At 43.2% G+C, this 17888-nt stretch overlaps 1 protein-coding gene and 1 long non-coding RNA gene across 4 annotated transcripts in view; one reads left to right on the forward strand and one right to left on the reverse strand.

The window, feature by feature from the left end:
- Nucleotides 1-12003, forward strand: part of CDH20 (cadherin 20) — a 199351-nt gene extending 187348 nt beyond the window's left edge. For both annotated transcript variants that reach the window (XM_068160991.1, XM_068160992.1), the window contains 4 exons: nucleotides 536-657; nucleotides 2369-2486; nucleotides 8462-8713; nucleotides 10449-12003. In XM_068160991.1, the coding sequence (XP_068017092.1) occupies nucleotides 536-657; nucleotides 2369-2486; nucleotides 8462-8713; nucleotides 10449-10948 (992 nt within the window). In that variant the 3' untranslated portion in view covers nucleotides 10949-12003. The remainder of the gene's footprint in view (nucleotides 1-535; nucleotides 658-2368; nucleotides 2487-8461; nucleotides 8714-10448) is intronic.
- The window catches only part of LOC137452520 (uncharacterized), a 163368-nt gene that overhangs the window by 88119 nt on the left and 57361 nt on the right, over nucleotides 1-17888 (reverse strand). The window lies entirely within an intron of this gene.

Genomic DNA, 17888 nt, shown 5'->3' on the forward strand with positions numbered 1-17888 from the left:
TACATTTTTAACCTCCCTGTACAAAGTATAAAAGATGGCACTATTCTTGAGTTCAAGGAGCATAAATTCTGAGTGAAAACATACCTGAACTGCAGAACTACCACTTTCAACAAGCTCTAAATAACACACCTATGCTTAGATGTCTCTTCCTCATTCCTGCCCCCAATACCAAGGATCAGCAAACAGCATTGCCCAGTCAAAAGGCAATTAAAAAAAAGGGGGGGGGGGGGGGGACATTGTCTAAAACTTTTGTTATAGAAATAGTTCCATTAGTTCCATTGGTCTGAACCAGGTATAAGTCTTTCATGAAATTTGTTTGAAAAAGATGTGATTGCATGGGAAGCCAGGGTAGACAAGCGAGCAGCATTTGCAGTTTCACTCCTACAGTCAAAACAACCCACACCTGACTGCAATTCCCGATGGGAAAATGTCATTTAACATGAGTCAGTAGAAAAGAAGCTGCTTTAACTCTTGAGCAGAGTGAGGAGCAGCCCCTTCCCTTACACTGCTTTTATGTTATGCTTCCTCCTTCCAGACAACCCCTCACAGGTGGGCAGCGTGGCTGTGACTGTGAAAGTCCTGGATGTGAATGACAATGCACCGGAGTTTGCAAGGTTTTATGAAGGTTTTGTTTGTGAAAACGCCAAAGCAGGGCAGGTAAGAAATGCTACTAATGGCAGGGGCTGGGGAGAGGATGCTGTCCTACACAGTGTGCCAGAAAGGGGGGGAGCATTGGAAAGAGGCCTCAGCTAACCACTTTTCATCTGCAGTCTAGCAGCAGTTGTCTGTGCTGCTTTCCAAAGGCAAGCACATCACACCAGGATTAGGGTGTTTTTTTCTTGCACAGTATTTTCTGGGCTCACTGTGCAGTACGCTCCATGGCTGAAATAAAGCCTTCCCTTGGACAGGTGCCAGCAGGCAAAATCACAGAATCACAAACTCTTGGTGTGTCCTTTAACAGCAGCAAAGAAGTATTAGGAGAAGCACCATGGAGTCAGCCCAGCCCACATATGGTAGATAAGGCTTACTGTTAAAAGACCCTACTTGTAAGAGCCTTAAGCACCCCTGGACTTAAAATAGCTGGACATACATCAACTTCAAAGGGATGCCAAACTGAATCTGTTCTCCTGTGAGCTGGAGATGACAGAGAGCCACAGACAACACAAGACTTACCACTCCGTACACTAAAGCAGCAGCTCCAAACAAGCAGTGAAGTCTCTCCTCTCCCAAAACCCCATCAAAGCCCTTGAACAAGATCTGCTAGCGTTAGATGGCTAAATCTTTCCCTTCCTAGAGCTAGTGCAAGGTGTAATGCTAATTGCTTGTGGGGAGGTGACTAGGTGGCTTCACCACCCAGGGTCTGTGGTGGGAACTTGTGTCTCCTAACGACCATAGTTTAACTGCATAGACACACCACTCATGATTTATGAAGGAAAAATTATGCTTGTAATATCACTGTGTGTTCGCTGAAGCTTCTCGCAGCTTGCTGTGAGGCAGAATGAAATAGCTACTTGCTGCTGGGAGAATTGTCTTTGCAACTGTCATATACAGGATAATTTCATCTCTCTTGATTTAGAGAGATCCTTAGTAATAGAGGGAAAAGATAGCATTACTTAGTCTTTTATTCCTGGTTTTGAAGGGTGAGTGTCCTGAAACTTTCTGAGAAATATATAATTTCTTCCTTAATGGAGAAAGCCAAATTCTGTTCCCACATTTGTAAAAGTTTAGAAATCAGTTTTAAGGTGGTTAATAAGACAGGTTAATAACCTGTCATTTACCTCTGAGTGCAAAAATAACTTTTGAATGCAAGAATCCAGGTGAAGATTTATTCCTTGTCTAAAAAGATGTTCACATGTTTACTCAGAGTTATAGCTCAGCATGCTTTAAGCTGTTAGACCTACTTTACTAAGCCTTTGTAGGTGAGGTGACAAATCTCTTTCTGGATTTAGCATTGTCTTAGTTTATTTCCAGGGTGTCATTTATTTCATATGCAGAGTGTCTGCATGGTTATCTTTTCTCTGTCTCTTTTACACTGGGAAGAATTTAATTTGATTTCAAGTTACGAGTGATAAAACAATCAATCTGAAATCCTTTTCTACCTGCAAAATTAAGCTGAAACTAAGTATGGGGTTTCTTCAAAGCTCTCCATAAAAGAAAAATGTCTGTTATTTGAAGTAAACTGTCTCCTCCTTTATTTAAAAAGTGATTTGCACAAATCATAGCAAAATAAACGAAGCCTGTAGGGTTTTGAATCTCTTATCTATTGTACCTCTGCAAGATAGCTTTATTTAAATACTTCAGTTGCTTACATTTATATATCATAAATATTTTGTCTCACTTATTTCTTCTTTGTTCTCATATTCTGTAGCTGATCCAGACAGTGAGTGCCATTGACAGGGATGACCCACAGGAGGGTCAGCACTTCTACTACAGCCTGGCTCCAGAGGCAGCCAACAACCCTAACTTTACTCTAAGGGATAATCAAGGTAATCAGAGTGGACACATACAGTTAACTACTCCAATTTCTAATGCCTGAGTTGGACTTGAGAGGCTGTGATTTACAGCCTGTGATAAGACTGGCATTTCAAATAATACCAAGTGACACCTGCTCCTTAAAGGCAGTGATAAGATGACATAGTACTTAATATACACTTGAAGATTACATCATGTGTTCTTCTTTATTCTCTAGCAACAGGCCCCTTTTTCTTCTTTAAGCAAATATGCCAGTATTTTATATAAATTCAGGTCTTGTGGTCAGCCTGCAGGCACCCTGGATTACCAGAGTGAAAATCACATTCATTCAAAACAAGATGCTTAAAGGTAGGATAGTAATAGAACTAGGAGACAAAACCGAAAGGAATCCTATTGCTCTTTTTTTTTATACTCTTCATGTTTTCTCCCAGGCACTGAAAGGGAAAATTCTTGTACTGTTCTAGTCTTTTTCCCCAAGCACTTCTTTTTCTTGCTCTTTGCACATGGTTGTTTCCCAAAGAAAGCAAGGGAGGGAGGAAATGCAAAGCCTTAGGGGAGAAACTTGGCATGCAGCTAAAATCTATGTAAGCTACACTAAGTAGAAACTGATAGACCAGTGGGAAGACTGATGGCAACACACTGGCATTTGTGTATTCTAATGAGTGGAATTTGCTTCTTTTGAGGAAGGTTTGGTGGTTTTGGAGCCTGCAGGAAGGCACCAATGGGGCAGGCCTTCATATAACTGCTGCTGATAGAGAATCTTCATGGGCAGTAAGGAAATGGTTATGAGGTCAGGGCAACATCAGCCTTCATCAGGAAAGAGGGACAACATTTATTGACTTGATGCAGAGCTTTAAAAGTCAGTATGAAGGGGGCTGGATTTCAGTAGGGATTTAGTGTGTGAAGTACCACAAATCACCAAGTGATCCTAGAATAAATGGGAAGAATGACTGCCTATCCACTATACTGTGGCCAGTCTCCAAGCAGAGTGCCTGTCTCTGCTCCCACATATGCCTACTTGTCACACTTAACCTCTGTAAGCCCTGAAGGCATATGAAAGAGCAACATAGAGGCTAATACAGAAGACCCTGCCTTTACTGATTGTTGGAAAATGTGCTACTTGCAGTCAGATGCCCTCCTCCACAGCATGCTAATAATGCTTTTTCATCCCCAAAGCAATCTTTTTTCTATAGTGCCCCTGAAACCTCCACACAGAGTTTCTTGCTTTTTTATCCCTTTCTCTTTCCCATTCTCTGCTTTGCATTTTTGAATATATATTGCCAAAATAAGTGAACAAATAAAATATAACTATTGCCAAAACATTTGGCAGACTAAGCTCATTTAATCCTCAAGGCATTGTTCTAAAAACAGAAACTTAGAAAATTCCCAGCATCAGATGCACTTTTTCTGTCCAAGGCCCTATTTGTGATAATTTATAGTGACAGCAGCGACTGAATGGCTGTGCTTCTTACTCTCTGCAAAATACCAGTTTTCCAGAGAGGGAGATCACAGGAAGCTTTGGGTACTAGTGGTTACAAATTTGAAACAAAAGTGTTAAGTACCAAACCACAAACTATTTGAAAAATACACATTAAGGACTAATTTACTACCTCAACAATTTGGAATGCCATTTTAGTAACAATAATGTCTATTTTCATCTAGGGACCACTCAGGACTATATAAATTATATGACAGTCACAGGAAGGGTAGCTGTACTATATGTTATGGGGTGGCAAGACAACAAACAGAACCCACCTTGCTAGTCACAACCTGTGCATGTAAACACGAGACAGCAACGCTTCCCAGACTGTGGGAAGGCGCTGTTTAATCTTAACAGCAATTGTGTGTGATTACTTGGTTGTCCAATACAGCAGTTACAGAAACCGCAAGACATGCAGCCTTCCTGGCAACAATTAAAACCTCAATTTATACTAAGCAACAGATAGATCACAGTTTGCATTCTGATGAGCTGTTTTACATATTTTTTTGGCCCCTGTCATTTTAGTCTCTGAGAACTTCTTCAGTCTATTCATTCTCCACATATCTCTGGCAGACAGAGGAATCCTATTGTTCTACACTTTATAGACAGGCATCCAGGGCAAGGAGAAATTAAGCTGTTTACATGCCTGGTTCCCTTTGAGTTCAGTAAAATCAGTGGGAGATAGACATGGAAGTATCTGCAAAAATCTGGATCTAAATAACATCCTGAGGATATATGTGATGAAGCAGGGAATTATGCTAGAAAGAAAGAAAGAAATGGTCTGCCATTTCTTTGGTTACTGATGTAGGGCATTGACAAGCTGTCTTCCCCTGTTTCTAAATTCAGGTGAGATAAATCTGGAAATGCAATAAGCTTATTTCATTCTTCATTCCATTCTTAAAACAAGCTTCTTTTGCCAACTTTTTTTCCAGCATAAACTCTGAGCTCATCATCTATTGACCTTTAAATGCTGTCTTCCCTCTTTGGGTACTAGGGACTGATGAAGAGAATATCTGTTTTGATGGATGCAGGCATCAGTACTGTATGACTCCCAGGCTTGCCACTGGAAGCCTCTGGCAGTCTTCCCTATTGCATTTAAATACATCCCAGGAAATAACTATTGTTTCCTTCCCTAAAAATGTGGACTACCTCATGTTTTGGCAGAACACAAAAGCAGTGAGCTGAAAATCCCCAAGAGAAAACAATGAGCCTTTCCTCAAGCCATCAGTGTCTGTAATGCCTGCTTCCCTGTGCTTTTTCTCTCACTCCTGGTAAAATATTTCTTTGTATTATTCTGAACTATTTGATATAATTACTAGTTTTAAAAAACTAACATGTTCTGGGCTAATCATCCCCAGTTCCCAATACTGAAAGAAACCAAGCCTTTCTTGTTAGAAATGGTTAGTGCTGATCTCAGGGTTTGGACCTACAGACTGGTTAATTCCTCTGACCTCTCCAGGGGAGGTAAAATTCCAGTGAGGCAAAAAACAGCAGGAAGGAGATGCTCCATGACTTGTTCTCATAACCACGTGAAGACACCATCCTGCAGGCCCATGCGTAGTATAGTTTTTACCTCCTGATATCACACAGGCACAGGACCCACTATGCTGCAATCTTAGGTATCTCTGCTCAGTGCTGTAGCTACCATCCAGCCCTCTGCAAGGCAAAGAGGTTTGTAAGCTGTGATGCAAAAATACTGTGCATTCTTACCATGCTTATTTGGGTGTTGGGTTTTTTTAAATATAATGGGGCTTTTGTGCCCACATAAGTCCTCTTCTCTTTCCTGATGGCTTTTGATGAGTCACACCACCTAGCTGCTGCAGTTGCAGAGTAACAGAGTGATTCTTTAGGGATGATTTGGATGCATGGCCTAGTACACAGCTGAGAGTGACCACGAGAATTTCATCACCAAGACCAACATACTTAAGATCTGGGTAATATGATCAGCCTGGCACAGGAAAGAAAAAAGAGAAAAGAAAAAAACCCACCTCTCTTTATACACATGGTCTTCCAATACTTGGTTATAGAAACTTGAATTTTGGTTAAAAACACTTGAGATGTCTCACTAGCTAATCTTGCAGAGTTTCAGTCAGGTTCACTGTCTTTGACTTCTTTTACAGGCAAAGTATAATTAGCTGAGAATAATGAAGTCTTTTGCCTTCACAAAGAGCAGTGTTACATGAAATTAAGGTTTGCTGTCATGTGAACAGAATTTATGACTTCTGCTGTAAGTCAATTTGAAGAAAGTGAGTCTTTCATCCAGGAAAGAGAAATGCAACCAAACTGCAGTGTTGAGATGACTTAGACATTTCCATTGACACAGCATAAATGCAGGCACTTTGCCATTTTCTGCCCTTTGGGCTGTTTTTTGTCATGCTAAAATGGGCCCAGTGATGAAAAGATGTTGTGTGAATAGCTAGGGATGCACACACTAGAGGGTACATAAACAGTCCAAGACAGAAAGCACTTGCATGTGCCCCAGGAGAAAGGAAGGGAACCTTTGCAGGAAGCGAGTGCCCCTATCTGTAGTACACTCCTTACCCAGGAGTCATGGGAACCAAGGGTGCTGCTCTGCTGGGTTTTGGGACTTATTTCTGAAAATTCTCTGTCTACACCTGCTGCACATACTCAGAGCTGTACAGCATATGAAAAGGTGGTAAAATCAGTAAACACTGATGTATGATTTAATGAGACATTACAATTTCACTGTGTTTTCACATACAAATATGCATACACACTTCAAAATGTTGTGCTTTCAGAATAAAAGTGAAATGTCATTGACATTCAAGACAAAAACTATCAAAGATTCCATTAAAAACATGCTACAAATTTATACTTATCTTATGAACTATGGAGCTCAACGTCTCAATACTTATGTGCACAAGTACTGATGCCATAAGAGTTGCAGCACAAAGTACAGAATTTGGAGCATAATTTCAGTCTAGCAGGCAAGTCTAGCAAGTATAGCTTGGTGTTGCATATATTCCATGGGTGCCTCTATAGAAAGCTATCACATAATTTCTGAGTCTGCACTGCAGAAAATCATCCAAGATTTCAGGTTTAGTGATGAATTGGCAGGAAATGATAATGAAATTGATATTTTGGGGGTTTTTCACAGTCTACTTGAGATCAAAAGGTTTCTTGCCTTTCCCAGATAGCAGCCTCACTGTGCCAATCCACCTGGGAACAGCTGATTGGCATTCTGCATTCCCAAGCATAGCAAATGAGCATTGGTAACAACCTAGAGATGCAGATGGGCATATTGTGACCTCTTCTGAACCAAAGGGACAGGAAACAAAACTCAGCAGTATAAGAAACTGCATGAGGCTCAGCTCCTAAAACCCCCACAACATTGCTGCACAAGGTTAGGGCTAACAGGTCTGCCAGAGACAAGTACCACCTGTGTTTCCCATTTATCTTTGCTGAGCCAAGAGTTGCAGACACATTTGTTAAGAAGGGCCAATTTTCCGTTATGTTCCTTTAAAATCCCTAGTGGCCCAGATCACACTGGAAACACCCAGTCTTGTACTCTTCCAAAGTCTCAGAGGACAAAATGCTTGAAATGCAGTATGGACAAAATCATCACTGATCTCCAAAGATTTTCCTTGCACTCTTAAGATGACAATTGAGAAGAACAAATTCCTTAATCCAGTTTGTTTCTGATTAAGAAACTTGCTGCACAGTCTGAGAAATTTGAGGGAGGGGATAGACAAATTTAAATGCCACTGAAATTCTGACATTTTAAAAGCCATGCTGATTATGAAGGGGAAAGCAACAAAGGCAGGAATTTCCCTTGAAATTACCAACAGCAACTGGCTGTTAGGTCACTACTACTATTATGTTCACCGGCATAATTTTGATACCTTTTAGTTCATATAAAAATAAGTGGTCACACTAAATGAAGCAGAATGGTCAAGTCAAAGCAGAGTAAGTCTGACAATGATGACACAAAGCATTCCAACCTTTCTCCATGGCAACAGTGACAACTAATTTGCAAGTATTTCACTGAAAAATGTGTAGTTGCAGATTTTCATTGTGATATCATGCTGTCATCTTGTTGCTTCAAGCAGACGACCATGCTATATTTCATAAAAACAGTACCTTAATTTATCCACAAGAGTTATACACCAGCATCTTCAAAATGGTGACAGCATTTAAGAGTCAGGTCTAGAAAAGCTGCTAAACATGAATAGACAGCGAGAACCAGTTTCCTTCCACTGTTTGTTTCTGGTTTTCCATCTGAATGCTGTTTTTGCTAAATCTGAAGGCTACAAGTTTGCTCTGGGCACTTGACATCAGAATGGGTAAAGGCACCTCCCAGGGTGTGTATGCCTTGCAGGTTTAGAGGAACAGCCTGAGAAGATACTGGAATACAGTATCTCAGGGAAGCAGAGGCAAAATGCTGATTAGTGACAAACTAATAAAAAGAAAAAGCAAGACAAATGGATATGGATATTCTCTGCTGAATCTATTTACTCTGCATCCTCTCAATTTATTTTCTACCCTTAGATAATACGGCATGGATTCTGACAAGGCGCTCTGGCTTCAGACAACATGAGCAGAACACCTTTTACCTTCCCATTCTCATCAGTGACAATGGCCGCCCTGTGCTAAGTACCACAGGCACGCTGACCGTGCACGTGTGCAGCTGTGATGATGATGGCATGGTGATGTCCTGCAATGCAGAGGCCTATGTCCTCCCCATCAGCCTGAGCAGAGGGGCACTCATCGCAATCCTCGCCTGCATCTTTGTCCTGCTAGGTAAACCCTTGGCTTCTTCTTGGGAGGGAGGGGACAAACCCTTTGGTTCTTCCTAGGGGGTTGCTGAGCCACCATAGTCGAAGGACACAAATCATAGAATCATAGAAAGGGACCTCCAAAATTCATCTAGGCCAACCCCCTCTGCAGTAAGCAGGTGTATCCTCAGCTAGATAGGCTGCCCAGAGCCCTGTCAAGCCTCACCTTGAAGTGCACGCATACAAACATCTACGGACACAGTCTCAGGCTGTGCCAGGAGAGGTTTAGGCTGCATGTTAGGAAGAAGTTCTTCACAGAAAGAGTGATTGGCCATTGGAATGGGCTACCCAGGAAGGTGGTAGAGTCGCCATCACTGGAAGTGTTTAAGAAGAGACTGGCTGAGGCACTTAGCACCATGGTTTAGTTGATTAGATGGTGTTGGGTGATAGGTTGGAGTAGATGATCTCGAAGGCCTTTTCCAACCTGGTTAATTCTATTCTATATATGTAGCCATACACATACTTAAAAGGCCAAATCAAGGACCAGATGGCATAGTCAGCACCATACTGCTTTACTCTCTGGGTTATAGAAATAAAGGAAAACTATGGTCTGCAAGTATTTCTGCCAGATGCTTAAAGTGCTAGGGTGTCTGGTATGACTGCGTTCCTGGAAAGGGTATGCCAGGAGGAAGCACTGAGAGCTGTGGCTGAGGAAAGATTACTTTCTCATCCTCAGCAGTTTCTGATTACGTGCTCCCAAAGGAAACACACATAGTAAGCCCAGTTCCACTTCTTGTCTTTTGGCAGGACATATCTCCATCTCTCTCTCTTTTCCTTGAGACACTACATTTAAATAGTGCCTTTGCTGCAGGTGTTCTGTCTCTGCAAATTTCATCATTTCCTTGCCCAGCTGTTGTTATCAACTTCAGTTCCCTCATTCACTCTCTCAAGTCATGGGATATTAGTTCAAAACACACATTCCCTGGGATTTCAGAGGACCCAGCTTGAGAAGCAGTAGAGAATACAGGAAAAGTTCTTTAGAAGTGCCTCAATTCTGGCTCCTCAAAGGACCCTAGATATCCCCATTCAAAACTTCAGCATTCAGAACCTTTGCTGAGTTCTAGCCCTGGAACTACAGCCACCAGGTGATGGCACATTTACACCAGTAAAAGACTCTGGTGCTTGCATCACCACTTCTTCCCACACTAAGAACCATGGAGAGGAGGAGAAGTACCAGCATGTAGCAAGGCAGGAGCCTCGAAGATAAAGAAAAAAGTGCTTTGGAGCAGACCAAGGGGCTAGCTCTGTGTTTTGCTGTATAGGCATATGTATTCCCAATCCATGTTACGTGCAGCACCTGGCACAAGAGCTAGCCCCAAACAGGCAGCAAACCCCAGCTACACAACAGGAAAAAATATCTCTGGAGCTCAGTGCCACTGCAGAGAAGTTACTGGTATTTAGCTAGCTGAAAAGTAGCTCAAGTATCACTACAGTGCATTGCAAGCACCACTGGATATTCATCTTATCACTAAGAGTTAAGAATTAAGGTGAGAAAAGGGACAGACAGCAGCACCTCAGGCTGCTAACTTTTACTGAAAGGCGGGAGTTTTCTACGCCTCTCCACCTGCAAATACCACAGCTCTTTAAATCCAAGGAACCAGCTAGGATCACCAAGGGGAAAATAGGGTAGCAAAGAGTCTGAAGCCTTTACAAGATCTGACCCATGGCTGATGGCCCCATGTCTTGGTTGCCTCCTGCAGTGCTAGTGCTCCTCATCCTCTCTATGCGGCGCCAGCGGAAGCAGCCATACATCATTGACGAGGAAGAGAACATCCATGAGAACATTGTCAGGTATGATGATGAGGGCGGCGGGGAGGAGGACACGGAGGCCTTTGATATCGCTGCCATGTGGAACCCAAGAGAGGCCCAGCTGGTGGTGAAAAACCGGCAGGACATGCTCCCTGAAATAGAGAGCCTCTCCCGGTATGTGCCTCAGGCATGTGTCATGGACAACAATGTCCACAACTATGTGCTTGCCAAGCTGTATGAAGCTGACATGGACCTGTGGGCACCTCCCTTTGACTCCCTCCAGACATATATGTTTGAGGGGAATGGCTCTGTGGCAGAGTCACTCAGCTCTCTACAGTCAGTGACAACAGACTCAGACCAGAGCTACGACTACCTGACGGACTGGGGGCCACGCTTCAAAAAGCTCGCTGAGATGTATGGTGCCACAGACAGCAGTGGGGCTCTGTGGTAATGGATGAGAGATGGCAAAGGGGTTCCCATGCAAAACAGTGTCCAGTTAGGTTCATTCTCATCAGATGCTTCCATGGACATGGATGTGAGGCCTCCTGAAATATAGCAATACGGTGCTTGGATGAGAATGAGAAGAAGGGTGTGAATGAAGGTCTCTCTGGATCAGCTTTACTCAGATAAATAATGCTTTTGAAAAAGTGAGAAGCAGAAGGAAGCAAGTTTTTTCCTGGTTTTTAAAACAAAATTGGAAAGCTCTACACCTGGGATATAATGACATTACTCTCTCTCTCTCTTCCTTGTACACAGCAAGGTGCATGTACAGGTACACTGAGCTCTGTATGTCTGGGTTCAAAAACCTGTAAACACCAACCACAATCTTCAACTCACTGAGAAAATGCCACCACAGAAAAGTTCCTTACCAGTTATTTTTTCCCCTATTAAAGAGGAAACAAAATTGCTTGCTAACAAGAGGAAAAAAAAAAATCCCACAAAGCTGAAAATTGAAACTGGAATCTCAAAGGGCTCTTTGTAAACTAAACCTCCTCTGTCTGTTGCTAACAGAGTCCTTTTTTAATCTTTTAGACTCAAGGCTGAGGGTTTTCTTCCACCTGGCTAGGGAAGAGGCTTTGAATTTCTGCTGTAGTTTAATGGCTGATCTATGAGTCATTGGCATTAACACTAATCCATCTCCTATCAAGTTTATGTAAATTCTCAGCTTTTTAAAAACACAACTCTGCTAAACTGCTCAGAACAAAACCAGAAAATCTGCCTCTTTTGCACTGTAGATGTCTCTTCCATGTGCCAAATGTGAAGATTAGATTCTACCAATGAAAGCCAAATGAATTTTAAAACAAGAAAAAGCTATATTTGATAGCTACATGGGTTAGATGGGCTTTCCTAATCTGTGTGAGGTCAATCCAAGGGATGTTTACATACTGTAGATAACCTACTTGAAAAAATGCAGTATTATAGACCAATAAATGGATGTAAGAAAATTACATGTATAAGTTTTGTATATTTGTTAATTTTGGTAATAAATATGATGTACTGCATACAGTACAGTACCTTAGCACCTCTTTTAATAAAAGTTAAACAGAAGAGAAAGTCTGATGGCAGTTTATTGACTACTTTGCCCACAGCAGCTAGTGCGTATCTGTGGCATGCCTTGAACAGCAAGGAGAATGGTTCATCAGCATCGTGTCATGCTTCTTTTATCATTGTTCTCTTGGAGATTGTCCTTAGCAGTGAATCAGTAAAAGTGCATCCCACTAGACTTTTCTATTCTAACCATGCTGAGGTCAAAATAACCCCATCTCAGCTGGTGTTTTTTTAAACATGGCTGGGGCATCGAGAAGCTTGGAAGCCACTGAGAGCCCTGACAAAATCCCATGCCTCTGTCTCTGTGTGACAGACTAACATCTGATAGTCATTTACAGTCATTCTTACTCTGCAGTTTTCAGCCTGGATCTTGTTTGCAAGTGGAAATAGGAAGGACCAGGGAAATTACACTAACAAATTTCATAGAAGGTGGTGAAAGGCTTCTGAGAGCAGAACAGTTTGCAGTGGCTTTCGAGGGTCTCTTTCTAGCTAAGGACTCTCCATCTCAAATTTCTAGAAAAGAGATGTGCAAACTATAATCACACACTTACCACACTTTCACCATGCACAAGCTGTGTTCAGTTCCTGTTGCAGATGCGCACAAAACACTGCTACCTCTACTTTGCCTAATCTTTGGCTGTGCCAGTGTAAGACAGGAGTCATGTTTCTACAGACTCATACAAAGTCATGCAGCCAGGGGAAAAAAAAAGGGGGGGCGGGCAGGGGGGGCAGGTCTGTCCTAGTGCCTTCTCAAACATTTGCTCATCTGGTATGAAGTTCTGTGCCTTCACAAACATAAGATTCCTACTGTGAGAGTCCTCTGATGACTACCCACTATTCATCTTTCAGGTGGGAAGTGATGAGGTAGCCACAAGAAGCCACAAGGCAATATGGGACAACTGGTGAATGGATCAGGAACACAAGTTGTGTTCTCCATCACCCTAGTTGCAGGGAATGATTAAAGCAGAACCAGCAAGAGACAACAAATCAATGTGTGGCTTCATGAGTGCTGTCACCAGCAGGACTTCAGCTTCTTCAAAAAGACAGGTTACTTTACAAGACACTGGGCCTGCTGGTGACAGGTAGGGAGGACCTATCTCAAAGGGAAAAAAGGATCCTGGAGCAAGAGCTAGCAGTGCTCATTGATAGGGCTTTCCCCTATCTTCCCTTTTACTCAGCCATAAGCTCTCTGTCACTTCTTCTTCTATCCCCAGGGGGAGATCCATGGACTCCAGTTGGTCTTTGACGTAGAGGGCCCGCTATCTCTACACTGCTTTGGTTGTCACATCTAGGCACTGAGTAGCAGCATTCTTTAAAGCTGTCTGTCAAGAGCCCAGATCTCTTTCAGAGCAAAATACACTCAAGAATGTACAAAAAGAGTTAGCATCAATCTTTGTGGCATAAAGTTTCTTGCAATGTTGCATTTCACTTGCTGCTTCATTGCCCATTTATCCAGATTTATTATGTCCCGCTTAATTTTGTAATTTCTCTTCCAGCTTTTACTGCTCTTAATCATTTTATGTCACTGTCACATTTGCTTCCTACAATTCCCTTTTAGACCATTCATTAAAATCAACAGATCCTTGTTAGACTCAAAAGTTACAGCCTGTGCATGGCTTTTGCTTGGTGCAACTGTCATACAGCACAAATGAGAACCTGCCTTATTGCTTGCTGCCTGACCACAGCTCCCAGCAGCCATCAAACCAGAGGACAGATGAGTCCCAGAAATCTTCCCTTCATGTGCACTGTATCTTACCTGTCCTGGCCATTTATAAGAGAAATCAGGCAAGTAAAAGGGACACAAAATGATGCCTGACAGCTTCTAGAAAAGTTCTGGCCTGGACAAATTCTACATTGAGATTCAGTTGGCTTTACCTTTGAGCTGCCAGGGGCTTACTCCTTAGGTGCTCTCAGCTGTGATCACTTTGGTTTGTGTTAGCTTAGCTGTCAGGCTGAACCTAGAAGTGGCTGTAGCTTCTCAGAAGAGAAGATGGACTCAACAAGTGAGGACAGTGTACAAGGAAATCCATACTTCTGCAAGTTAAATATGCTGCTGCTTTCCTTCCTCCTGTCTGTCAGGATGTGAGGCAGCCCACTGCAGCCTATTCAAGAAAGCCCTTAATACATTCTCTTCACATGCAGCTGGTGTAAACATGGCATGAGTCTGTCCAAGGCATAATTTGTGCCTGCTGCAGCGCTCAGAAGATGAGGAGCTGCTTTTCACTCAGTGGAGTTCTGTCTCTCTGAGGGACATCTCTCTGCATGTGCCATCAGAGTCCTTCAAAATAGTCACTGCTACAAAACAGCTGTATCAGCTAAGGGATTCTCTCTCATGCATACAGGTCAGTGATCTACCTCTCAGTTGGACTGTAAGGCAGCCATAATCTGTACCAGTGCATCCTCTTAGAACAGAGGAAAAATAGCAGGGATGGCAGTGAATCTGATGGAATCAGTGGAGTCAGAGCTACAACCCAAGGAAAGCCATAGGAGCTGGGAAGTCTCACAGACAAACCAAGGCTTTATTTCAGTTTTGCCTTCCTCCATTAATGTTCTAAAGATCCTGCCCCCACTCACAGAAAAGATGTTTTACTGTTGGCCTCAGAGGTGACAAACAGGCCACCTGCATCACTGGCTCTGAGCAGAAGCAGCAGGGCAATGCTGACAATGTATTTCCCAAGAGACATTACAGTAATAACAGAGAGGAAGTGGAAGAGAGTCACTTTACAATGACTTTTAAAAAAATCATGTGGTACATTGTCTGAATACCATTTTCAGCCCTCATTTGTTATTAAGCCCACCATTAAAGAACAAATATGGGGGATTATGAATTTTCAAACTAGCATATTAAACCAGTCCCACAGTGACAGGTCCTATAATTTTTTCTCTAAAGCATGTGACCTACAACATTTAATACTAGAGGCAGAAGTGCTTGCCGTGCCATATAATAACAACAAATTGGGGGTTGAGACTTTATTCTTCTTATGTGGGAAGGTGATGGTTCCCAAACTCATCATGGGACTTGGTAAGCTGAACTCCTACTGAAAAGCTTATTATTTCCCGACATTCATCCTGCCAAGCAAATGTGGGTAAGTCAGAGTACAAAAGGGTCCTCAGCACTACAGTACCATGGGGAATGCCGAATACATTTTGCCTGTCTAGAAAAAGAACAATCTGGAACATGTGATTTGGATGCTGGTTGAAGCACGCAGAAGGCCTGAAGCAGCATGAAGTGCCCTATTCCTCCCAGCACAAAATAATGCCCTTGGGCTCCACTCACACTAGTTCTTCATGGAAAGGCCATGCTCCCCAGGTGGGAAGGACAACGGATTGAAAAGATTCTCTTGAAAACAGTAATGAAGATAACTCTTGGCCAAGGGAATCTGTCCTCCCTCTTGCTCCCACTTTCTTTGATGTTACTCTTACAGGTATGTCAAAACCACTCCACACTTCTTGTTCTCCTTTTACAATGAGAAGGTATCTGTGATCTGCTCTGATTGCTGCAGAGCATCAGAGTCACTGTTGGTCCCCAATAGGTTTCTAAGTGTCCCGGATTGCCTTAATGTGGCTATCAGGACACACAAGAATCCCCCTTTTCTTTCAGCAGATATGTTGGCCCTGGATAGCCCAGAATGTAGTTCAAAACAGGAACATTTTTACAACTTCATAAACTTTTCCTGAAGCGGTCAAAGGGAGACAATCTGTCCATGAAGGCCATTTCCCTTTAAAGAACCTCAAATACTCTACAAGGTCATAGATGAAAAAGGTTGGGGGGGGTGGGGAGGAAGGGGGGGAATACAAAGCAATCAAGTGACTTTTTAATGGTAACAGAGCCCCCTCCTGCATATGAGCTCTTCCAACCTTGGAGCATCCCTTCAGTTTAGAAAACTGTTTGCTCTCAGCTTGAAACCACATTCTCAATAACAAACAAAAAAAACCCACCTATGTTGAGGTACATACTTTCAGCAGCCTCGATGTTGTGTCTATGGACCATGGTCTCACTAGATGTCCACTACAAGTAAGGGAAAAGAAACATTCCACCTATAAACTATACATTCTTGTCCTGAGATTGCACTGTTTTGCAAGCCTTAGTTAAGAAAGACACTCATACCTTGTACAGAATAGTCATAGGGTTTTTACAGACAAGTAAATGAAAGCACAGAGAAGTTACAAAACTGACAAAGATTTTAGAGGAAATCATTGTAGAAATTGTAACCTGTCCAGTCTGTTGATCTATGCAGATGCGCTCTTCATAAATTATGCCTATGGCATAGGTGGCAGGTAGGCAATACCACTCAGATGCAAAGTTATTTACTGATAATATAAACCTCCCTGGAATATAGTCCCACAACTAAAAGTTAGCTCTTCTACTAATCCAAAGCAGCTTCATTTCATGAGTCCTGTATATTTGAAACTCTCTATACCGTTTGGCCACTTGTCCAAACACTAAATAAATCGAAAGTCAATCTTGCTTTGGAATGCAAAACAAAAAAGTAGCATAAAAACGTGTGACAGCTCTTATTAAATACTATCTCGAGAGGATCACAAGGAGCAAGGCAGCAGCAATTAAGTTCTGTGCCTAGACTGAGACAGATCTAAACGGGGCGTCAATATGCGAAGTCACCCGCCGAGGATACCAGCTCCGGTGCAGGTAAGCCCGCGCTGGGGAAGGCAGTTGCGGCATTAAGGGCCAACAAAAGGGTCTTTTGGGGGTCTTTTTGAAGCTGGGAAAAGCGGCTGGCCTAACCCGGGAATGCGCAGCTCGCCTTGAAGCGGGGCGAGCAGAGCCTGCGCCAGCGGCGGCAGAGCTGTGCGGTGCATCACCGGTCACTCGCTGAGCCCTCCTCCTGTGGCTGGTAACCTTCAATGGGCCTGCAAAAGGCTTCTGATTTTCCTACGGGGGAGGGGGCGGGCAGGGGGGCCGGATTTTGAAGCTGGGAAAGTGACTGTCCTAAGTCGGAGACCTGCAGCTTGCGGGCGGGCTGCTGAGGCGTTACAGACGAAGCCAGCACCAGGGGGCAGAACTAAAGCGAGGCGTCAACGGGCACCCGCCGAGACCACGCCCTCCCCCCTCACAAACCTTCCGTGAGCAAACAAGCAACGACTGTGCTCATCTGAGAGCAGTAGGTGAAGGTGCTCAGTCCGCGCAGAGCGAAGCAGCGGTTAAATTCCATGACTCTGCGCTAGCCTGAGGCGGACAGGGGAGGGGGATCCTGGAGAGAGGCAGCCTCGAGCACAGAGAGGCCTGACAGGAGCTGCTACTTCGTCTTGTCAACATGCAAGATCTTGAGACATGAGTCTCCTTGCACGCAATGCTCCTTCCTGATCTTCCTATGCAAGTCTTGGAAGGTTCTCTTATATCCAAATTTGAATCACAGGTATGGGATATGCTTGAGGGTACAGATGTGCTACAAGAGGGATCTAGACAGACTGCATTGATGGGCTACGAGTAACGGCACAAGTTTCAATAAGGCTACACTTTGATGGTAACCTGTCAGCACTAGAGGCTTGGGGAGGATTGGATGGAAAGCTAGAGAGAGTAGAGAGTAGAGTAGAGAGGCACCTGGGGTGCTAACTGCTTTCTGGCTGAACATGAGCCAACAGTCTGCCCAGGTGACCAAGACAGCCAATGGCATGCTGGCCTGTATATGCAATAGTGTAACCAGCAAGAATAGGGATGTGATCTTACCCCTGTACTCATCTCTGGTGAAGCCACATCTTGAATATGGCATTCAGTTTTGGACCACTTACTGCAAGAAGGACATTGAGGTGCTAGAGCATACCCAAAGAAGGGAAATTAAGTTGGTGAAGGATCTAGACAATAACCCTATGAGAAGTGGTTGAGA

The sequence above is a fragment of the Melanerpes formicivorus genome, unplaced genomic scaffold (assembly GCF_026170545.1).
Source record: "Melanerpes formicivorus ecotype bairdi unplaced genomic scaffold, bMelFor1.0.p_v2 SCAF_55, whole genome shotgun sequence".
Taxonomy (NCBI): Eukaryota; Metazoa; Chordata; class Aves; order Piciformes; family Picidae; genus Melanerpes; species Melanerpes formicivorus.